We start from the raw sequence: 24,252 nt of genomic DNA on the forward strand, positions 1-24,252 counted from the left end.
CTGCCCTAACATCCATTCCCACTGTTCTGAATTCCCAAACAGCCTATTGAAAAAAAAACTAGTAACCTTACCAAATCGGCGCTCAGAACGTTTTTTTTTGGTTAGAGGAGGAGGATGATCTTGTGAATACTTTGTGTTAAACAAAATTCAAACAATTTTCTCTTTCGTTCCTTCTTGAGCTTGCTGTTATATATTTTCTGTAACTTTAGGTACTTGCCAATATCTTCCCAAACACACTTATCATGTGTTAACCTTTAGTGATGAGTTTTGCTGGTCATAGCCATGTCTTAACTTGTCCTCACCTGATGTTGCACTTTGTTCTCCAGCTATTCATATTTAGTCATGGTTTGTATTCCCAGTATAATATTTCACCTTCCTGCAGAGCACCAAAGTCACATGTAGCACCTTGCTGTTAACAGAGAACACCTAACACTGGATTTAGGATCAAGACTAGGGCCTTCCTAATCTCCATGATTGAAGTCCCAAGTGCTACACCTTTCCACCTCACCATCTCCGTTTACCCTTGGAAAATGCTGCTTAAATCCACTGTCTGTTTTGGTCATGGGACCTAATATCTCCTAATGTGTCATTTGTGTCTTAATCCGTCTGTGAAGCACCTTGAGATATTTTGCTATGTGAAACAGGCTGTACAAGTGTCAGTTAGCTTGCCAAGCTGTTGGAGTAGTTAACTATTAATTTACTGTTTCAGACAAATAACAGGAATTTGTGTTTTCTTGAGTTAGGAGTTGTATTTCTTGTATTTTGTGCAGGTTTTGAGAACAAACAAGCCTCTGGTGAGAAATGTAGCTGTTCAAAAGGAAAACAATGCCTCAGGTCCTGAAAATAAATCGAAGATTGTATTGCTGGTGGATGCCAGTCAGCAAACAGGTAAGGAACCTTACAGAAATATTTATTTCCCAGCTTACCAGGGTCAAACTTAACCAAATTAAGAAACTTAATTCTGATATAGTTACCCTAAACGCTAATAATAAAATAACACAGGTAGCTGTCTGAGATTCCTTGAACCAATGCATTGGATCAAAGCTCTGAAGTCTCGAGGTCTTGTGGAAAGTCCTGTCGCATGTAGACATAAATGGTGCCAGGTAATTAAACAGCATTTACTAGCTGGAAACTCCACAAATATTCTACTCTCAATGATTGGAGTGCCCAGAACGAAAGACTGGGCAGAATCATTTACATCCATCTACAGCCAGGAGTGCTGAACGAATGGATCCAGCTCTGCCTCCGCCTGAGATCCCCAGTATCACAGATGACAGTTTTCAGCTAGTTTACTTTAGTCCAGAATATCAAAAAAATGGCTAAAGACAATGGATACTACCTTTTGGGCTCTGACAGCATTCCAATAATCGTACTGAAGATTTCCAGTCCAGAACTAGCCACGCCTGTGTTTCAATACAGCTTGTCCAGTTATGTCCAGTGCAGAAGGAGCAGGACAAATCCAATTACCTCCTTTTATCTACTCTTGATCACCAGCAAAGTGATGGAATAGATTATTGACTGTTTGTCAAATGGCAAGTGCAAAAGTATAGTCTTTTGCTCCTGACTGGGCCAAACATAGACAGAGGAGCTGGACTCAACAGGTCTTGTGAGAGTGACCTCCTTTTATGTCAAGGTAACATTTCCCAAGTATAGTATCATTTGACCCTAGCGAAGCTCAAGTCAGTGGGAACTGGGAAAACTCTCTCCTGGCTGGAGTCATACCTAACACAGGGAGGTGGTTCTGAATGTTGGCCCATCATCTCAGTCCTATGACCTTGCTGTGTGAGTTCCTCAGGGTACTGTTGAATACAAAACCAATTTCGGCTGCTTGTACAGTTACCTTACCTCCATCATGAGAACTGAAATTGTTTGCTGGTGTTACATGTAATACGATACATCAAAAATGAATATGATGATGATACATATGACAAAAGAAACATACAGGATCCTGATATATCTTGATCGGATAGTTGGGAGAATATATTTCTTCATGTGGGAGAATAGAGAACCAGGGTCATTATTTCAAAATCAGGAGCTGCCCATTTAAAAACAGAGAGAAAGCGAATCTTTTTGAGGATAGAGTCTCTTTGGAAGTTGTGTCCTGAAAAGGTGGTTGAATCAGAGTCCTTGAATGTTTTTAGGGCAGAAGTAGACATTTCTGTTCAGCAAAGGTGTGAAAGATTATCAGTCTGTGGGAGGATAGATTTGAATTTGCGGCCAGATCAGCGAACAAGAGACAATCTAACCATCGCTCCTTGACATTCAAGGGTATTATCATTGCTGAATCCCATACGTTCAGTATCCTGGTGACTCCCATTGACCAGGAACTGAACTGGATAAGGCATATAAATACTGTGGCTTCAAGAGAAGGACAGAAGCTAGGAAATCTGCAGCAAGTAATTTGCCCTTTGTCTTCAGTACTTGTCTTCAGTACTTGTCCACTATCTACTAAGTACAACTCAAAAATGTGATGCAGTACTCTCCATTTGCCTAAATGGATGCAACTTGGAGATCACTCAAGAAGCTTGACACCATTCAAAGCAAAGCATCCTGCTTGACTGGCATCCTATTTACCATCTTCAGCAATCACTCCCCTCACCATCAATGCACAGTGCAGCAGTGTGTAGCAGGTACAAGATGTCCTGCAGAAACACACGAAGTCTCCTTTGGCAGCATTTCTCAAGCCTGAGACCTCTACCACCTAGAAGGACAATGACAGCAGATGCACGGGGAGTAATTTTGCCTTCAACGTATACACCATGACGTCTTGGAACTATATTGCTGTTCCCTCACTACTGCTGGGTAAGAATCCTGAAATTCTCCTAAGAACGCTGTTTAGTTTAAGGAAGAGTTCACCTACACCTTCTGCAGGGCAAATAGGGATGGGTAATAAAAGCTGGCATTGCCATTGCCACCTGCATCCCATGAGCAATTTTATTAGAAACAAAGTGACAAATATTTCATTTCTTTATCTTGCTGGTGTGAAAGCACCTTTGTGTTAATAGTAGCAAGCATTTGGCACTTATAAACTTAAAGCTGATAATTTATTGTTACTGTGACTTGAAGCTGACATTCAAATTCAGTTCTATCTTTTGGAGCATGTGATACAAGAACATTTTCTTGTAGCAAACTATGGAAGGAGTGAGATTGGAAAGGGGAATTTAGAGGGATTACAGACTTGTTAACAGTCACATAGTATGTTAGCATCTTTTAGAAGATCAAAGTGGATGTAATTTTCAGGATTCTATGTGCTTTGAGCTTTAGTGCAACGCTGTGCTGTTGGGAATCAAGCTACTGCAGAAGTTCCCAACTCCCATGGAAATGGGGAAAAAAACCTGAGATCCTCACTGCACTGTACTGCTCACATACACATGTAATGGGTTACTGAAATGAGGAATTATATTTTATAATTACAAATGGCTGAAGAATGTTGAATGTGGTTGTGCATTTTTTTAATTTATTCTTCGAAAACTAGCTGTTGATTGATAATCCCAAAACCAGAAGTGGAAAAAGTCACACTCTTTTTTGCCTTTTTAGCTGCTTTAAGCATATCCTATTAGTAAATATATTGCAGTGTGTATGGAAAATACAGTTTTCAGATGCAATACCAAAGCTTCACATTGCTGTCTAAATTTCAAGTCATAAGATTTGTAGTAATATTAAATAGATCAAGTGCTGCTTGCAGTTTTGCACGTCGACTTTCTAGTCATGAAAACTTGATGAATCTGATCTTCAGTTGCTCGAGACAATTGTGAGCCAGTACTTTATTGCTTTGTTCTGGAAAATTCAATAGAAGTGTGTTGACTTTATTGAAGAGACATTTTTGCTGCTTTGTGGCAATGTTATCTTAAAGTATGGCTTTGTTTTGGTAGTCTAAAGTTGGAGCACTAAATGGATGGTGCGAAATCAAAATGTGCAGTTATTTGAAAGATTTGTTATAATCTATATATTCCATTGTAATTATGATTGTCTTTTATCCTTAAAAGATTTTCCTGGGGATGTAGCCAATAAAACACACTCTGAGAGGGCCAGCCCCTTGCTTTGGAAATCAAAAATCAGGAGAAGAAGAGCATCTCACCCTGCTGCTGAATCTTCAAGTGAACAAGGAGCTAGTGAAGCTGACATTGACAGTGATAGTGGCTACTGCAGTCCCAAACACAGCCACAGTCAGACCACATCAGCTGCTACAAGGAGTACAGAATGCAAAGTATGCAAATCTACATAGTTCATGTAACCAAAATAACCTGTGATATTAAAATTTTATGGAAATGATGGTGGATTATGGTTGTCAAGTGTCTGAAGCATTTCCCATACTTCTGCGCAGTATAACCCTTTTCCCCCTCTATCCCAGAGCCATGACAGGGTTCCCACATATTCCACCCCATAGCTTCCATGTTCAAGGTCATTCTTTGCCATTTTTGCCACCTCCGGGATGATGTCACGAACAAACATGTTTTCTTGTCTCCTCACCTGTCAGTGTTCTGAAGGGATTTTTTCCCTAGTCCACATCTGGTATCACCCCTAACACCTTACCAGCATCCCATGTCACCTTCCTGTGCAATTTCAGGAGGAGTAACACTTGCCTTTTTACCTCCTCCCTTCTCATTATCCAAAACCTGAAATATTCCTGCCAAGTGAGGTAGCAATTTACTTGTACATTTCTCTCAATCTAGTCCACTGTATTCACTGCTCACAGTGTGGTCTCCTCTATGGACTGGGTGACCACTTTGTAGAACACTTCTGCTCAGACCGCAGGCTTGGTCCTGACCTCTAGTTGCTTGCTGTTTTAGTACACCATCTTGTCCACGTGGCTTGCAATTCTGTTTTATCAATATTGTTTTCATAGTTTTTCTTTCAGCAAAGCTGACCTATATTCTACTGTTGACATTTGCTCTGGATCTGTGCTTTGTCCCTTCTCTGCAACCAGTACTGCTCACTTTGCCTTTCTATTCCTTTGACACCTGTGATCTCTAATCCCCACCCCTCCCCCCAAACTTTCTATGACCTTTCCTTTCTCTTCAACTTGCTCCTCCCAACCTTTTCAGCAATATAAAATCCATCACTTTTCTACCTGTTTGCAGTTCCAAAGAAGAGTCACATTGGACTTGAAATGTGAACTGTGTTTCTCTTTGCAGAAGCAGCCAGACCTATTGAGTTTCCCCAGCCGTTTCTGTTTTTATTTGAAATTGTTTCTACTTTGTAATATGTCACATAGAAAATGTTTAAAAGGAAAATAATTTTACTGATATAAGCTCTCGGTGGAACTGTCCTATCCAATAAATAGCCACTAACATTTAGGACTTTAAAGAATACAAGCCAGGATTAAGTAATCCCAATAGGTTCAAAATTATTGAATTAGAATCCATAAAATCCCTACAGTGGGGAAACAGGCCAATCAGCCCAACAAGTCCACACCAGTCCTCTGAAGAGCATCCCACCCCCACCCCATCCCTGCAACCCTGCTCTTTCCATGGCTAACCCATCCAGCCTGCACATCCCTGGGCAATTTAGCTTGGCCAATCCACCTAACTTGCACATCTTTGGACTGTGGGAGGAAATCCACGCAGACACAGGGAGAATGTGCAAACTCCACACAGACAGTTGCCCAAGGCTGGAATTGAACCTGGGTCCCTAGCGCTGTGTGGCATCAATGCTAACCACTGAGCCACCATGCTGCCCATATACTTGTCTAGATCAAAATGTTATGCTTTTGCATGTAGTAGAGAAATATATATTGTTTGAAGTGCTGTCTTTCAAGTTACTTTATGTGGAGGTTCTGCTTATTAACCTGGTCTATGAAGCTGTAATAACATTGATTTAGGTTTGTACTGAGGTTAGGTATATGTAGCAAAGAGCTAATTTCTAGTTGAACCAATCATGGAGAAGACTTTGGCTGTGCATTATGTGTTATGAAGTCAAAGGGCTAGTTTACTAATTTACTGCATGTAAATACAAAAATAATTAAAACTGAAACCTACCTCAAAACATTTTAGTATATTAATCCAAGTTTAAATTTTAAAACTGTAAAAATGTACATTTTAATTAAATTACTGGTGCAATAACAGCATATTCATCCGGTGATTGAAATACAATCTTTTATTTTGTTACATTCAGAAGAAACCTTTTGGATTGAAACCACCTGAATAAAGCAGGTGCAAGTCCAGGCAGTAAAACCTGGCTTGGGTTCTATTCTGAAATAAATATTTTGTGGCAGTTGTCACTTTGAAATGATTTTGCTTTTACTGAAATGTAGTGAATAGGCATATAAAGAGTTGGATTAAACTGTTGTTTGTTTTATTTCAGGTAGACGATTTAACAGGAATTGCAGGTAATTAATTAATTTAAATATTTGTGCTGTAAAATTTTCACAGCAGTGACGAGAATATGTAAGTCACTGCCTCATGGAAATTATTGAAGAAAAAGCCATTGACTTCATGCATAAATGCAGGAGAAGGAAATAGAATGTGTATGTGTGTCTGTCTGCCTGTCAGTCAGGGTAAGGAGGGAAAGGACAGGCAACATGGGAAGGATATCAATGTGCAGTATAAATATTTGGCAACACCTGTCGGACCAAATATCTTGTTTCTGTTCTGCATGTTCAAATTATTCAACTGAAATAAATTAGAATAAATTAGACTCATAGAATGGTCGCAACACAGAAAAGGTACTTGGCTTATTGAGCTTGTGCGATATTTCTACAAAAACAACACCTCAGGGTAACACAGTGTGGAGCTGGAGGAACACAGCAGGCCAGGCAGCATCAGAGGAGCAGGAAAGCTGATGTTTTGGGTCGGGACCCTCCTTCAGAAATGGGGTAGGGAGAAGGGAACACAAATAAATAGAGAGGAGAGGTAGGGCTGGGAAAGGTTGGTAGGATGGTGATAGGTGAGTGCAGGTAGGCAGTGGTGGGGATTGGGCAGTGAGGTGGGAGGAGTAGATAGGTGGGAGAGAAGACGGACAGGTTGTGTCAGGTCAAAGAGGTGGGGATGAGAGGGAGGGTTGGTCATGGGCTGAGGCCGGGGGTGGGGAGATTTTGAAACTAGTAAAGTTCACAATGAGATCATTGGGTCATAGGTTCCCAAGGCGGAGTATGAGGTGCTGCTCCTCCAGTTTCCGGGTGGCATCATTGTGGTACTGGAGGAGGCCCAGGATGTCGTCCAGGGAGTGGGAGGGGGTGTTGAAGTGGTTCGCAACTGGAAGGTGTTGTCGTTTGTTGCGAACAGAGCACAGATGCTCTACGAAGTGGTCTCCAAGTCTCCGCTTGGTCTCACCAATGTAGAAGAGGCCACCAGTGCCACAATGACTCCACCAGAAACTGGAGGAGCAGCACCTCTCATTCTGCCTTGGCAGCCTACAACCCAATGATCTCAACGTGGACTTTACTAGTTTCAAAATCTCCCCACCCCCTGGCCTCATCCCATGATCAACCCTTCCTCTCATCCCCACCTCCTTGACCTGTCACAACCTGTCTGTCTTCTCTCCCACCTATCCGCTCTTCCCACCTCACTGACCAATCCCCACCACCATCTACCTGCACTCACCTATCACCTATCACCATCCCCACCCCATCCCTCTTCTTTATTTATTTCAGAGCTCCTTTCCCCCTCCCCCATTTCTAAAGACGAGTCCGGACCTGAAACGTCAGCTTTCCTGCCCCCCTGATGCTGTGTAGCCTGCTGTGTTCCTCCAGCTCCACACTGTGTTATCTCTGACTCCAGCATCCTAGTACCTCAGGGTATCCTCATTAGCTCTGCAAAATTAAAATGCAACTTTCTTGAGCCTTAATGTAACGTATCCTACTGTTAGATGAAAATTGTCAGTTGCACAAAAACAGAACATTCTTCAAAATATAGGGCCATTCGTTTTTGTGGAAAATTCACCAGGTATGTCCTGTACACAAACAGTAGGACAAATCCAACCCAGCCAATTACTGCTCCATCAGTCTACTCTCGATACTTCTCCGATTCAGTTTTGTTTAATTTTCTAATTCACTTTATCAGTGCTACTTACTGTCTTGTACCTCTCTCTTTATAAGATTATCCATCATCTTTTTGTTTGAAGCTGGAAGACCCATATTTCTTTCCTCCTTTCAAATTTTCCTTAAATTTTATTTATTCTCTCAAATAGGGAAAAAGAGAACTTCACATTTATATAGCATGTTTCATGATGTAAGCATATTTTAAAGCAGCTTGCAAACAATGACTTTTTTGGAGCGTTGTCTTAGGCAAATACACACTGCATGGTCTCACAAGCTTCAAAAAATCACTGACCATATCGTTTCTTTGTATTTTGTTTGAAGAATAAATATTTAGTAGGGCATTAGGAGAATACTTCTGATAGAATAGTTCACCTGAGGGTGCTGTCAGGGTCTCTTTAATGTAGTCAGACCAACATTGTCTCCAGTATTGATACAGTGTGGAGCTAGAGGAACACTGCAGGTCAGGCAGCATCAGAGGAGCAGGAAAGTTGACTTTTTGGGTTGGGACCCTTCTTCAGGACTGAGTAGGGGGAAGGGAGCTCAAATAAATAGAGGGAGGGGTGTGGGGCTCTGTCAAGGTAGGTGGGGTGGTGATAGGTGATAGGTGGAGGGGGTTGTAGAGATTGGCCAGTGGGAAGGTTGTAGCAGATAGACGAGAAGAAAGATGGACAGGTTGTGTCAGATCAAGAAGGCAGGGATGAGAGGGAGGCCTAGACATGGAATGAGGCTAGGGGTAGGAACGTTTTGAAGCTAGTGAATTCTCTGTTGAGGCCATTGGACCGTAAGCTCCTGAAGCAGAATATAAGGTGGTGTTCCTCCAATTTTCTTGTGGCCTCATTGTGACTTTGGATGAGGCCCAGGATGGACATGTTGCCCAGGGAGTGGGAAGGGAAGTTCAAAAGGCTGGCAAGCGGAAGGTGGTGTTGATTGGAGCATACAGAGCTTCGATGCTCCGCGAATCTGTCAGTAAGACTGCACTTGGCCTCTCAATGTAGGGGAGACCACATCAGAGCTAAAGATACGGTAGACCCGGTTAGAAAATGTGCAGGTGAATCCCCGTCGGATACGGGATGATTGTTTTGGGTCTTGGACAAAGGTGAGAGGGGAGGTGTAGCAGCAGCTGTAGCACTTCCTGCCGTTGCAGGGAAAGATGCCAGGTGGTGTTGTTTGTGGAGCAGACAAGGGAGTCACGGATAGAGTAGTCCCTACGGAAAGCAGATAGGGGTGAGGAGCAGAATATCTCTTTGGTAGTGTCTGATTGAAAGTGGCAGAGGATGATGTTTTGGATTAACCCTTCCCATTGACCAATCTGCACAACCCCCGACCTGCATCCACCTATCAAAGCCCCACCTCCCCATTTATTTCTGAGCTTCCTTCCCCCTCCCCAGTCCTGATGAAGGGTCACGACCCAAAACGTCAATTTTCCTGCCCTCTGCTGCCTGACTTGTGTTCCTCCAGCTCCACACTGTATCGACTCTGATTTCCAGCATCTGCAGTTCTTGCTAACTTCCATCACTTCCAGTGTAATACTTTGTGAGCATGGCACTGTAAACTGTATCGGCCTACTTTTGTAGTCTGCTCTGGAATGGCACTTATACCTGCTATTTCAGGCCTGAAAACAAAAGTGCTACCACTGAACTATTGCTATCATTTAAGCTTCCTGACGCTAAGTATTAGCATTGATTATTTAAACCACATAGTCCTGCCTTTTTTTATGCAGACCGGAACTGAGCAAATTAGGTAGGGTGTGGTCGAAACTGGATCATGTTTTGTTTCCCATTTTTGAAATGACACTGGAAAGGTTTCATTTATTGCTTGTCCCATATGGGTCTGAGCAGACAATTGTGGTTTGCCACCTTAAACCAGTTGATTTGAAAAATGAATGGCTCTTTGCTTTGTTGATTACTGTTCTGCTTAGATTGCATTTGTTCAATGTTGAACTTTGTTTTTAGTTGTTTCAACATTATTCATAAAGTACACATCTCATTGACTTTTTTCTCTTCCTGTGTTTGTATTTTTCATTCATATGAAATTATATATTTGTGGCATAAGAAATGTTTGGACAGGTGTTGCAATATAGTATGATTAGATTTCACACTTTTGGTTTTTGGTAGACAGATCTATCGTTATCCATTAATTTGATTGAATTTTATAATGTTTTAAATATAAATGAAGTTAGAAGTTAGAAGTTTTTTAGCCTAAAATGTATTTTATGTATATCTAAGTGTAAGTTAGTATACATTCATTATATAATCATGAAAGCTTGCATCATGTGATGCTACACTTAGTATGCGTAATACGGAAATTATGTAAGTTCATCTTTGAGTTATTATCTTGTAGCTATTAATGAGGTGGATTTTTATTTTTCCCTCAGGAGGCCCCAGTTGGGCAAATGTAGCTTCCCAAGCACCACAAAGGTTTGGGATTGACAGAATGCAGCCTTTTTCTTGTGGTCGAGGTGGCAGGCCAGTGGACCTGCGAAACTCTCAGGTATGTGTGTAAACTTGCTACCATCATTCAGAATTTGGACCATTCATGGTTATAAATTGCTTTAAGATAGAAACTTTCTTCCCTTTCAGTTAGTGAATCTATTCTATTTCTGTACAAATTGGGGCCTTAATTGGCCAGACTTTTCAGTGAATGAACATCAGTAAAATGCTGAGTAAAATTAATAGTCTGATTTAATGACCTCACCATCAATAATTTAATTCGTAATTGTTGTATTGGAAACATCACAGCTGATGACTAATATTGCAACATAACTTGGAAATACTAAGCAGATCGAGCAGCATCTGTAGAAAGAAACAGTTGAAATTTCGTTTTGAGATGATCTTTCATCAGGACTTCAGTCAACGGATCATCCAGTGAAGTTATGTGGGTGAAACTGAGAAATAAAGAAGGGATGATCACCTTATTGTGATTGTATTATAGGCCCCCCCAGTAGTCAGCAGGAAATTGAGAAGTAAGTATGTAAGGATATCTCTGCTATCTGTGAGGATAATAGGGCTGTAATGATAGGGATTTTAACTTTCCAAACATAGACTGGGACTGTCATAGTGTTAAGGGCTTGGATGGAGAGGAATTTAATTTTGTACAAAACTTTCTTATTTAGTATGTGGGTATACCTACTAGAGAGCAAAACTTGACCTTCTGTTGGAAGATAAGGCAGGGCATGTGACTTGAGGTGTCAGTGGGGGAGCACGTTTTGGAATTCGTGATCATAATTCTATTAGTTTTAAAATGTCTATCTATGGAAAAGCATACACCTGATCAGAATCAAAGTTCTAAATTGGAGTGAGGCCAATTTTGGTGGTATTAGACAGGGGCTTTCAAAAGTTGATTTGGGTGAGGCTATTCGCAGGTAAAGGAATGGATGGGAAGTGGGAGGCCTTTAAAAATGAGATAACGAGAGGTCAGAGACAGTATGTTCCTGTTGATGTGAAGGGCAAGGCTGGTAGGTATAGGGAATGCTGAATGACTAGAGAAATTGAGGCTGTGGTCAAGAAAAAGTAGGACCATATATCAAGTATAGATGTCTAGGATCAAGTGAATCCCTAGAGGAATACAAGGGCAGTAGGAGTATACTGAAGGGAAATCAGGAGGGCAGAAAGGGGACATGAGATAGCTTTGACAGTTAGGGTTAAAGAGAATCCATTCAAAGGGATTCTCCAAGTACATTAAGGGCAAAAGAGTAACTTGGGAGCGAATAGGGCCCCTTTAAAGATTGACATGGCTGTCTGTGTGGAACCATAGGAGATGTGAGATACTAAACAAATATTTTGCGTCAGTATTTCCTGTAGAGAAAGATATGGAAGCCAAGTTGCTTGAGGAAATAAATTGCGACGTCTTGAAAAGAGCTCATATTACAGAAGAGGAGGTACTGGAGGTCTTAAAATGCATAAAGGTGGATAAATCCTCGGGACCTTATGTGTTTCTCAGAACTTTGGGCGAAGCTAGGAAAGTGATTGCTGGGCCATTTGCTGGGATACTTCAATTATCAACAGCCTTGGATGAGGTGCCAGAAGACTCTGGAGTGGCTGAAGTTGTGCCATTATTTAGGAAAGGCCGTAAGGAAAAGCAAAGGAACTATAGACCGGTGAGCAAGTTGTTGGAGGGGATTCTGCGGGACTGGATTTGCATGCATTTGGAAAGGCATGGACTGATCAGGGATAGTCAAAATGGTTTTGTGCATGGGAAATTGTGTCTTACCACCTTGCATTTTTTTTTTTTGAAGAGGTGACAAAGAAGGTTGGCTGAAGGCAGAATAGTAGATGTTGTCTATTTAGATTTCAGCAGTGACAAAGTTTCCCATGGTAGACCGATTAGAAAGGTTAGATTATGTCGGTTCTGGGGGAGATGGCCAATTGGATACAAAATTGGCTTGAAGGTAGGAGACAGCGGGCGATGGTAGAGGGTTGCTTTTCAAACTGGAGGCCTGTGGCCAGAGGAGTGCCGCAAGGGTCAGTGCTGGGCCTATTGCTTTTTGTCATTTATATAAATGATTTGGATGTGAATATAGGCGGTATATGGTTAATAGGTTTGCAGGCGACACCAAAATAGGTGGTGTAGTGGACGGTGAAGAAGATTATATCAGAATACAATGGGACCTTGATCAGATGGGCCAGGGCATGACAGATGGAGTTTAATTTAGATAAATGTGGTGCTGCATTTTGGTAAGGTGACCCAGGGCAGAATTTGTACAGTTAATTGCAGGGCCCTGGACAGTACTGCTAAACAAAGAGACCATAGGGTGCAGGTGCATAGTTCCTTGAAAGCGGAATCACAGGTACAGAGGGTGGTGAAGAAGGCATTGGCACATTTGCTTTCATTGGTCAGAGTACAGGAGTTGATACGTCATGCTGTGGGTGTACAGGACATTGCTGAGGCCACTTTTAGAATACTGTGTAAGATTCTGGTCGCCCTTCTATAGGAAGGATGTTGATGAGCCTGGAGAGTTTGAATTATAGCGAGTGGCTGAATAGGCTGGGGCTTTCTTCCCTGGAACATTGGAGGCTGAGGTGTGACCTTGTAGAGGTTTATAAAATTATGTTGGGACTGGATAGGGTGAATATCCAAGGTCTTTTTCCTAGAGAGGGGGAGTCCAAATCTAGAGGGCATAGGTTTAAGGTGAGAAGGGAAAGATTTAAAAAGGATCTGAGTCTAGAATCCCTGCAGTTTGGAAGCAGGTCATTTGGCTCATCGAGTCCACACTGACCCTCTGAAGAGCATCCCACCCAGACTGACCCCCTACCATATCCCTGTAACCTTGCATTTCCTACAGCTAATCCACGGAACCTGCACCTTCCTGGACACTACAGGCAATTTAGTGTGGCCAATCTGCTTAACCTGCACAGCTTCAGACTGTGGGAGGAAACCAGCGCACCCTGAGGAAACCCATACACACAGGCAGTGGAGTCTTGCCCAAGAGTGGAATCAAATCTGGGTCTCTGGCACTGAGGAAGCAGTGCTAACCACTGAGCTACTGTGCCATGTGGCATAACTTTTTCACACAGAGGATGTATGGAACAAGCTGCCAAAGGGTGGTGCCTGTATGAAATGAGCTGCCTGACGAAGTGGTGGAAGTGGGTACAGTTACAATATTTTAAAAGGCATTTGGATGAATATATAAGTAGGAAGAGTTAAGAGGAATATGGCCCAAGTGCTGGCAAATTGGACTAGGTCAGATTGGGATGTCTGATCGAGGTGGGCTGAAGGGTCTGTTTCCGTGCTGTATGACTCTGACTGACTGTATTCCTGATGTAAGGTCATCTCGACCTGAAACATGAACATTTTCTGAATCCACAGATTCAGCCTGACCTGAGAATTTCCAGCGTCTCTGTTCAATTTCATATATCTGGCATCCCCAATATTCTGCTTTTGATGACTAATATCCTAGCACTTCAGTCTGTACCTATACTAACTCATCCCAATCTATCGTGAAACTCCAACCAAGTCAAGGTGTTCCCACTTCTCCCTTTTGATCTCCATTTTGAACCATATTAAAAGAAATTTAAACACATGTAGTCAAAAGTTTGAAGCAGTAAACTAGAAATTAAATGCTGAGACTAGAAAAAGTTGTTGTCATTACATTGTGCTACATTATTTTGTTTCATAAATTCCAACTTGGAGATTAACTGCCATGTGAACACCTTTTAGACTCAATGGAAATGGCCATTAATTAGATAACTTAACGATCATCATTTATTTGTTAACGTAGGTAATATCTGATTTACTTTCTGTACAGCAAGTCATTGGCTACTCCAAACAACGCACAGGTTTTTTAATGAAAATATTAAAAACCATTAATCTTCTATTTGCCTGTGTGCCTTTTACAGGTTTGTGATTTTGATACTTCAGCCACAATTTGACTATTTCTGCGAGTATTGTAAAGTTATACTTTAATTTATCAAGAGATCAACTTCAAAAGTATCTTTGTACACCTTATTGCGGAAGATGATAACCACACAGTCAGCAAAACTTCAAGCAACTTACGACAGTTGAGAAAGTGCAAATGACAGTTATTGATTTCTTAAGACTTTAAGTAAATAGTTCTCTATTTTCTTTCTCACTTTTTGGAGGAAACAATTCTCTGCATGTCAGCAGTCTTGGTACTTGATATCCAAATCCAAGTAGCAGAGGCAAAAACACAAAATCCATTAAGAAAATAACAGTAGTATTTTAATAGGGATGAAGCTTTGAAAATGAAGTGCAATTCAGTTTGATGATGGTAATAATAAAGGTGTACTGTTATTCCAAAAAATTTGGTGTGGAACATAATGGTACAAATTACACCAATTTGAAGAAAAATGTGCACTTGAACAATGGCAGACTATAAATACAGTGTTACTATGATGCATTTTCTTTCACGTGGCTCTGTTGATGCGCAGGATAACTCCAGAGGAAAGGTGCAAAGTTTGTCTTCTCAAAGAACGCCAAACCATCAAAAGAATCGAGATTGGACTGCTGGACAGTCGTCTGAAGTGCCACAGTTTGTCAGTGGGCATATGGCTGGAACTGATCAAAAACCTGATTCTTTATGTTTTGAGGTATTGAAGGTTTAATTTAGTCACACTGTAAAAAGTGTAATCATGTTACTTGCATCTTAGGTTGTTGCTATCTGATGCCTCATTTGAGTTGATGCTGCATGAGATCTGGTTTTGTGCTTTGCAGATCAGGAAGCTATTAAGTCAAATATTTTGCTTATGCCAAGTTGGTTCATAAAAGGTGTTGAATAAAAGCCATCAACACTCCTCAATTGATATGAAGAAACGGACCAACTCCTACTTCCTTTTTTTTCACATATTCTATGCTCATGTATCATTGAAACCAAAGAATCACTATGGGATGATTATTTTAAACTCCCATCTTCAAAATCTTGTCTTCTGTTTTTCACAAGTAGTATCATTTGATTTACTGTGAAGGTTTCATATGATACAGTAACACAGGATAAACCAATTCCTGTCAAAATAGCACCCATTGTATTAATAGCTGATCACTGTTGTTTACCAGTAACCTGTAAATAGTTGCGTAAAAAATTGAAAGTGTCTTTATGTTCTTGCATTTGAGCAGTGTATAAATCTCTGTTATATACAGGATGACAGCGAGTTTCCAGAATTGATCATTGGAGCTGGTGTTTCCAAGAGCCAAGTTGTAGCCCACGATAATACTCAGAATAAAAATTCTGCAATTTGTCAACTCTCTAAAAAGCAACTCGGGGTGAGTGTTGTATCCATTTTCATTTATATTAATGCCTTTAGCAGCATGTTAATGTTTAAAGTTCTTTACTAAGACAAAATTTAGTACAGAAAAGTGCATCATTCTGAAAAAGACAACTGAAATGTCATCTGGTTTTACCTTTTCAAATGTTCGCTATTTGAATAAATTATACTTTACAAATTCCTTTTTAAACTATCTGATAACGTTACTGATGAAAATAATGTTTTATGCTTTTTTTTTAAGCTGGGTGATCTTCCAGAAACTTCTCCAATCAACATAGTGCAGACACCTATTCCAATAACTACAGCTATTCCAAAGCGTGCTAAAAGTCAAAGGAAAAAAGCATTGGCTGCAGCCCTTGCTACTGCTCAGGAGTATTCAGAGATTAGCATGGAGCAGAAAAAGCTCCAGGTGAGTATTTCTTGTTTAATTCTTAAAAGATGTTTGTAACTTTCCCTTCTTCCTGTTTTGTGTATTATTTTCAATGACATAAAATCAGAATATTTGAGTTTAATGTGATCAGGTTAAATTATTAGCATGCATATAGTTTTGAGTAATTTTGGCGAATTTGATATCTGCAAGTTTCTTTCATCATTTAATGCATGGTTTGCTACATATAGGGCCATGGGCAGATCAGGAAAGTTTGACTGTTCTGTTCTTAAATGTTAAAGAATAAATGCCTTTCACTTGTCAATGTAATGTCTGCTTATATTCCTTGTTCCTGTCACAAAAAAAGATTCTGGTTCCAAATAATTTTCAAGTCCATGTAATGCTTTTGTGGATATAGTCTATCAGTATCCTATTACAGGACTAAGTTCAAGATGCTATAAATGTTGTGAAATATGATGAAAGGCTATTTTATCTGCTGTAAAGTTAATATATATATCTTAGGAACTGTGGTTGTTTACTTCGAGTACTGTACAACAGCTCTTGCCCTTTGTACCTGGTCTTATGTTGTATATTTTCCCCAGGAGGCTCTGAATAAGGCAGCAGGGAGGAAGAGTAAAGCCCCTGTACAACTAGACCTTGGTGACATGTTAGCTGCACTAGAGAAACAACAACAAGCCATGAAAGCAAAGCAACTGACTAATACAAAACCTCTATCGTACTCTGGTATGGTAAATTTTGCAGCTGTGCTTGTTTAATTTTGCTTTTTCAGGCAATTCTATCCCTGTAATATTTCTGTGTTTGAAGTGGAAAAGCACTTTCACTTCGCATAGGCACAATTTGTGTGCACAAAAGGAAATGCCATACTGGTCCTTTTTAAAAATCAAACTTCTATTTGCTGAGATAACCAGGCGTAGAGCTGGATGAACACAGCAGGCCAAGCAGCATCAGAGGAGCAGAAGGCTGACGTTTCGGGCCTAGATCCTCTATGCTGCACTGCATGTTAGTATGCAGTATTAATTCCTTCTAATGTCTATATATGCTGAATTGTGTGCTTTCTTTGTGCAGTAGAACAGAATTGACTCAGGTGATTTTATATAAGACTATTCCGATTTTTTTGTTTTGATTTGATTTGATTTATTATTGTCACATGTCGTGAGACATCACAGAGTATTGTTTTGCATGCCTTTTTGCCAATTCATAGCTTACATGAGTACATCAGGGTAACAGAACAGAATGCAGAATATAGAGTTACAGCTACAGAGAACGTGCAGAGAAAGATCAATTCTAATATGTGAGAGGTCCGTTCATAAGTCTGATAACAGCGGGGAGGAAGCTGTTCTTGAATCTCTTGGTACATGTTTTCACACTTCTGTATCTTCTGCCCAATGGAGGAGGATGGAAGAGAGTATAATGGGGGTGAGAGAGGTCGTTGATTATGTTGACTGCTTTCCTGAGGCAGCAGTAAGTGCAGACAGAGTCAATGGAAAGAAGGCTGGTTTTTGTGATGGACTGGGCTGTGTTCACAACTCTGTAATTTCTTGTAGTCTTGGGCAGAGCAGTTGCTATATTAAGCTGTGGTGCATTCAGATAGGATGTTTTCTATGGTGCATCTCTAAAAATTGGTAAGAGTCCTTGTAGACATGTGGAATTTCCTTAGCCATCCAAGGAAGTAGAGGCATTGCTGTGCTTTCTTGACGTAACATTGACACGGATAGATCGGGACAGATTGTTCGTGATATTTATTCCAATGAATGTGAATCTCTCAACCACCTCCGCCTCGGCACCATTGATACAGACAGGGACGTGTCCTCCACTCTGCTTCCTGAAGTCGATGAGCAACTCTTTCGTTTTGCTGATATTGAAGAAAAGGTTGTCTTTACACCATGCCACTAAGCTCTCTGTCTTTTTGCTGTGCTGTCTCATCGTGTTGAGATCCAACCCAGTACCGATGGTGTCATCAGCAAATTTGTAAATGGACTTAGAGCTGAATTTGGCCACACAGTCATGAGTGTTAAGGAGTATAGTAAGAGGCTGAGTATACAACCTTACGGGGCACTGGTGTTGAAAATTATGGTGGAGGAGGTGTTGTCACCTATCCTTACTGATTGCAGTCTGTAGGCCAGAAAGCCAAGGATCTAGTTGCAGTGTGGGGAGCAGAGTCCTAGGTGTTAGAGTTTGGAGATGAATTTGGTTGGAATTATGGTGTTGAAGGTGGAGCTAAAGTCAATAAATAGAAGTCTGACATAGGTGTATTTCCAGAGGTGAATGTAGGGCCAGGGAGATGGCATCTACCGTAGACCTATTGTGATGGTAGGTGAGTTGGAGTGAATCAAGGTAATCTGGGAGGCTGGAGTTGATGTGTGCCATTACTAACCCGTCAAAGCCACCAGGTGATAATCATTGAGGTACATTGCCTGATTTTTCTTTGGCACTGGGATGATAATGGTCTTCTTGAAGCAGTCCAGATTAATAGAGCGATAGATTTAAGCTGAGGCCCCTGAGACAAATAGGACCATATGCTAATTGATTGTATCAACAAGCATTCTAAGTTCCACATTTTAAACTCCTGTTTTCTGGATGCCATCACGTTGTTTTTATAGAATTATTCTTCTGACAGTATAGTTGGCTGGCCAATGTAATTTACAGATATTACAAATCAAAATATTTTTGCTTTTCCAGTTGGAACAAGTACACCTCTTTCTATCAAAGACTGTGGGAACATGAAAACTTTACACAAAAATCAGCAGTTTATTGGATTTCATAATCCATTGGATTCTGGTGCCCCAAAGATTAAGAGAGGAAAGGAAAGGGAGATTCCAAAAGCAAAACGTCCAACGGCACTTAAAAAGGTAAAACCTTAATGGAGTAGTTGCTGCATATTAAGAAGAAAATATGTAGTTTTTTTTTGTTTGGTTAGTAGGAGGTAACCATAATCTAAAGCAAATTTTCAGTCTTTCCATGTTGTACCATGTTCTTGAGGATGAAAAGTCATTTTATAAATTCCTGAACAGTTCAGTTCTATCAAAATTTTTAATTAAATTTAGTTGTAGGAAATAAAACATACAGCAAACTCATGTTAACCAGCACCTTATGAACTGGCAAAAATTATATACCTCAAATACCATGAAGCTTACTGTATTATTCTGTCCAATCATTGTTGTTTTTTTCATTTATTTGCTTCAATGTAAATAGACTAGTCAATTGACCGACCATACAGTTGATTTCAATTTTGAGTCATTTTCTGCACAAATATCGCGATCTACCGTGATGTCTGAGTAGTCAGTTGAGGGCGGGAGTTAGCAGGTTCTATGTCGCTAAGTTTTATTATATTTAAGTGATTTATGTCATAAGTGAAGTATAACAGTGATGTAAAAACTCCGTGCGTTACATTTCTGTTACTTAGTGTGTGTCCTTCCACAGTGATTATGTGGACCGCTTGATTAACTGAAATGTTTGATGAACCAGCATCCTCCTGGTCCAATAGGTACCAGTCAATAAAAACTGTTATGTTTTTGAAGAGCAGTTGAAGTGGAAATTTGTTCCATCTCATATACTGACCAACCAAATTCTTGCCTTGAGTGATGTTGGAACCTGAATATTTCTGATTAGTAAATTTTGTTGGGGTGGCTTGTAGTAAATAAGTGACCTATTTTCATGTGTGATTGATTCAAGAAAAAGGTCATTAAAATGCCAGTCTTCAGCTGTGAGCTGTAGCTTCCAGCAAAGCGCTGGCCACATCCCTATCTGCCTAACTAAATGAAGTAGAGAAGGCTACATTTGGTGAGATTTGAAAGATGAATAGCATGAAGATTGTTGTAAGTTGTTTTAGGCTGCCCTGTATAATGCAGTGAATTGATTTTGAGTTGAGGATAATTATAGAAACCTTCAGCTGGCTGAGTGGCTGTTTTACGACAGTGATGCCAACAACGCAGGCTCAATTCCTGTACCAGCTGAGGTCACCATGAAGCTCTCATCTTCTCAAGCTCACCCCTCTCCTGGGGCATGGTAACCCTCAGTTTAAATTTGTCACTAGTCATTCCTCTATATTGAGTATGGTTCACTGGGGCTATTTACCTTTTAAGTTATAGGAACCTAGAAAATAGGAGTAGGAGTAGGCTATTCATCTCATTGAGCCTTCTCTGTTGTTCAATATGATCATGTCAGTTTCCGCTTTATCCCCATACCCATTGATTACTTTAGCCCTAAGACTCTATCTAACTCCTTCTTGAAAACATTCAATATTTTGGCCTCAGCTGCTTTCTGTGGAAGTGTGAATATTTCACAGGCTGGCCACTCTCTGGGTGAAGAATCTTCAGTCCTAAACGGTCAACCTTGATCCTTAGATTGTGGCCCATGGTTCTGCCCTCCACAGACATTGGGGCGTCATTCCAATGTTTAACCTAACTAGTCCTTGTTTGAATTTTAAAGGTTTTGTAGATCCCCTCATTTTTCTAATCTCTAGTAAATATGCCCTAATCGATCCAGTTCTTGTACATTAATACTGTATCCTAGTTGCTGTTCCAATGGGTACATTAAAGCTTTTCCTCTTCATGATAGATTATCCTGAAGGAAAGAGAAGAAAAGAAAAACAGATTTTCAATAGAATCAACAATTGTAGGAACAGAGGAACAGGGTGATGAACAGCTGAATTTTTCGGAGGAGCAGTCTATAACCCAGGAAGTGGTTTCTCAGGAAGGTAAATTTTCTTTGCGGAAGGGGATTTTCTGTGCAACAGCATTTGGACAATTTTATCATTCCAGTTTATGAATGAAATTGCCATGTTTCTGCATGCTGACGTGACCACTATTTGAACACCTTACACAAATGTTCGTGCGTGACTGACTATTTGACTAGCTTTCTTAAAAATGAAACTGGACTGAGCTGCATAATGGCAGCTGTCAATGAAGCATCATTGTTTTCTAAGCAATTAGAAATGAGGTGGTTAAGTACTGTTTTTATTGCAAAAGTCCTCAAAACAAACCCCTCCTGTTGTCAGCTATATACAATGAAATACAATGAACATATACAATGAAAACCTTATTTGGAAGTGGTGCTGGACTTCATTAAATAATACATTATTGGTGAATGCCTTCGACAAGATCAGTGTGGGAGGCAGGCGTATTTTGTTCTAACTTCTCCCATGCCATTAAAATTATGGGTTTTCTAAAGTTTTGAGATGGTATGGTGTTGGGTTTTAATTGAGGGCAAACGTAAGGATTTCTGGTTCAAAATGAACAGCATATTTATCCATCTAGTCTTAAAAGCTAGACATACTGTTTTTTGATCTTAAGCAGTTCACATTACTGTCCCTGTTTTTCGCTCCCATAATAAAATTAGCTTAATTCGCACTTTCTTTGTCACGCACCATGCATCACTGCAATATACAACCGTACCCAAAAGTCACATTTCCCCTAGCGAAGCTCTGTTCTTGTTTTCCTTAAACAGAAAAGTACTAGGGTGAGACTGGTCTGCAGTAAGTTAGCTAGTATCAAATGGGACACACAGGAGCACTACAGTTGATGCCAACCTTTTAAGTTAGAGGGAAAGAACTGATCAGTGTTCAGTTGGCATCCAGCTGAATATGTTTGTCCATAGACCTAGGCAAGGAATAGGGTTCAACTATGGTGCCCCAGACCTTTAAATATGTGATGCTGTCACTCACTTGTTGAATGACTACTAGAGCAAGATGGAGGGAGCCCAAAGACCCTCAGCAAAAACTTGTATTTAGGAATGCAGCAGAACAGTCTTTCCTTGTGCTGTCTGAAGAAGTGATAGACATCTGACTTTGGCTGGCAATCTGAACAAACAAATATACTGCCCAGATTGTGGCTTGAGGCTTAGTAGCCCCTTAACGGCTAATGCTTTTTATCTTTAGGGTGAGGGGCCTAACAAACTACATGTGAATTAGCTTAAGCTGCAGGTAGCTTTTTTTAGTCTGATGTACTAAAAAGAAAAACAAATTTGCAATCAATTAGTAAGGTCTAGATAGTTAAGCTTGCTTAGGCACTTTATATAGCCTTCAGAAATGCCATGCTTAGTTCCACAAGTTCAGAGTATGACCTCTGCTCTATTATTGTAGCAGTTCGTCCACAGCTGTGTCAGGTTTGTGACTTTTCTTGGCAGAGCAGACCCATTTTCTCCCTTTCATCACTAACATTTAGAGTTATTTTACATATCCATCTTGTCTTTACCATCATTATCACTATCTTTGTCTTTTGCTCCAGGTGCTCCCTCAATCTGTTCACTTTGTCCTCCTCTCCCACTGTCTGCAGCATTAATACCAAAGTTTTCAGCTGCTTTCAATTCCAAAGAAGAATAATATATAAGAATAATCATTCAAAAAAATAATCTGCCTTCCTATTTTGCTGCCAAAGTGGATAACCTCGCATTTATCCATATTATACTGGATCTGCCATGCATTTGTCCAATCACTTGGCCTGTCCAAATCGCACTGCAACATTTCTGCATCCTCCTCACAGCTCCTTTCCACCCATCTTTGTATCATTTGCAAATTGAGGTATTATATTTAATTCCCTGTAAATCATTAACATAAATTGTGAATAGCTGAGGTCTTAATTCAGAACCTTGTCATACCCCACTAGTCATTGCCTGTAATTCAGATGAAGACCCATTTATTCCTATCCTTTGTTTCTTGTCTGCTAACCAATTTTCTGTCCATCTCATGTGCTTTAATTTTATACATTAATCTCTTAAGTGGGATTTTGTCAAATGTCAAAAATCCAAATCAGCCGCATCTGCTGGCCCCCACTGATCAACTCTACTAGTTTCATCCTTGAAGAATTCCAGTATAGAGTCATAGAGCTGTACAGCATGGAAACAGACCCTTTGGTCCAACTTGTCCATGCAGACCAGATATCCTAAATTAGTCTAGTCCCATTTGCCAGCATTTGGCTCATATCCCTCTAAACCTTCTTATTCATATACCCATCCAGATGCCTTTAAAATGTTGTGATTGTACCAGCCTCTACCACTTCCTCTGGCAGCTCATTCCATACACGCACCACCTTTTGCATGAAAAAGCTGTCCCGTAGGTCCCTTTTTAAATCTTTCCCCTCTCGCTTTAAATCTACATCCTCTAGTTTTGGACTCCCCCACTCTGGGGAGAAGACCTTGGCTATTCACCCTATCCATGCCCTTCATGATTTTACAAACCTCTATAAAATCCCCTCTCCGCCTCCACTCCAGGGAAAATTGCCCCAGCCTATTCAGCCTCTACCTATAGCTCAAACCCTCCAACCCTGGCAACATCCTTGTAAACCTTTTCTGAACCCTTTCAAATTTCACAGCATCCTACCTATAGCAGGAGACCAGAACTGCACACAGTATTCAAAGTGACCTAACTGATGTCCTGTACAGCTGTAACATGACCCCCCAACTCCTATACTCAATGCACTGACCAATAAAGGCAAGCATACCAAATGCCTTCTTCACTATCCTATCTACCCGAGAGTCCACTTTCAAGGAACGATGAACCTACACTCCAATGTCTCTTTGTACAGCAACACTCCCCAGGACTTTACCATTAAGTGTATAAGTCCTGCCCTGATTTACCTTTCCAAAATGTAGCACCTCACATATATCTAAATTAAACTCCATCTGCCAATCCTCAGCCCATTGGCCCATCTGATTGAGGTAATCTTTTTTGCTGTCCACTACACTTCCAATTTTGGTGCCATCTGCAAACTTACTAACCATACCTCCTATGTTCACATCCAAATCATTTATATAAATGACAAAAAGCAGTGGACCCAGCTCTAATGTTTTGCGGCACACCACTGGTCACAGGCCTCCAGACTGAAAAGCGACCCTCCACCACTACCCCCTGTTGTCTTTCTTGAGCCAGTTCTATGTCCACATGCCTAGTTCTACCTGTATTTCATGTGATCTAACCTTGCTAACCTGCCTACCATGAGGAATATCGAATGCCTTACTGAAGTCATACAAATCATGTCCACTGCTCTGCCCTCATCAATTCACTTTGTTTCTTCCCAGCTAGCAAGGCACCCTTCCCCAACTGTTTCACTCTAATGCTGACTGTGAGGCTCCTCTGTTCCCAGGCTGTTTCACTCTAACACTGACTGCCAAGGCACACACTTCCCAGAATTAATTCATTTCTAACTGGCTCAAGAAGTCCTAGTTATTGTAAT

The 24,252-nt window shown here is 40.5% G+C and overlaps 1 protein-coding gene across 1 annotated transcript in view; it reads left to right on the top strand.

Moving 5' to 3' along the window:
* Positions 1–24,252, top strand: part of secisbp2l (SECIS binding protein 2-like) — a 74,876-nt gene that overhangs the window by 41,812 nt on the left and 8,812 nt on the right. Inside the window, exons 4-13 of the mRNA XM_048615729.1 lie at positions 771–888; positions 3,987–4,207; positions 6,304–6,328; positions 10,353–10,468; positions 14,866–15,024; positions 15,572–15,694; positions 15,938–16,105; positions 16,666–16,807; positions 18,764–18,933; positions 20,642–20,780. Of these exons, the coding sequence (XP_048471686.1) occupies positions 771–888; positions 3,987–4,207; positions 6,304–6,328; positions 10,353–10,468; positions 14,866–15,024; positions 15,572–15,694; positions 15,938–16,105; positions 16,666–16,807; positions 18,764–18,933; positions 20,642–20,780 (1,381 nt within the window). The remainder of the gene's footprint in view (positions 1–770; positions 889–3,986; positions 4,208–6,303; positions 6,329–10,352; positions 10,469–14,865; positions 15,025–15,571; positions 15,695–15,937; positions 16,106–16,665; positions 16,808–18,763; positions 18,934–20,641; positions 20,781–24,252) is intronic.

This window comes from Rhincodon typus, chromosome 33 (genome assembly GCF_021869965.1).
Source record: "Rhincodon typus isolate 14 chromosome 33, sRhiTyp1.1, whole genome shotgun sequence".
In the NCBI taxonomy this organism is placed as follows: domain Eukaryota; kingdom Metazoa; phylum Chordata; class Chondrichthyes; order Orectolobiformes; family Rhincodontidae; genus Rhincodon; species Rhincodon typus.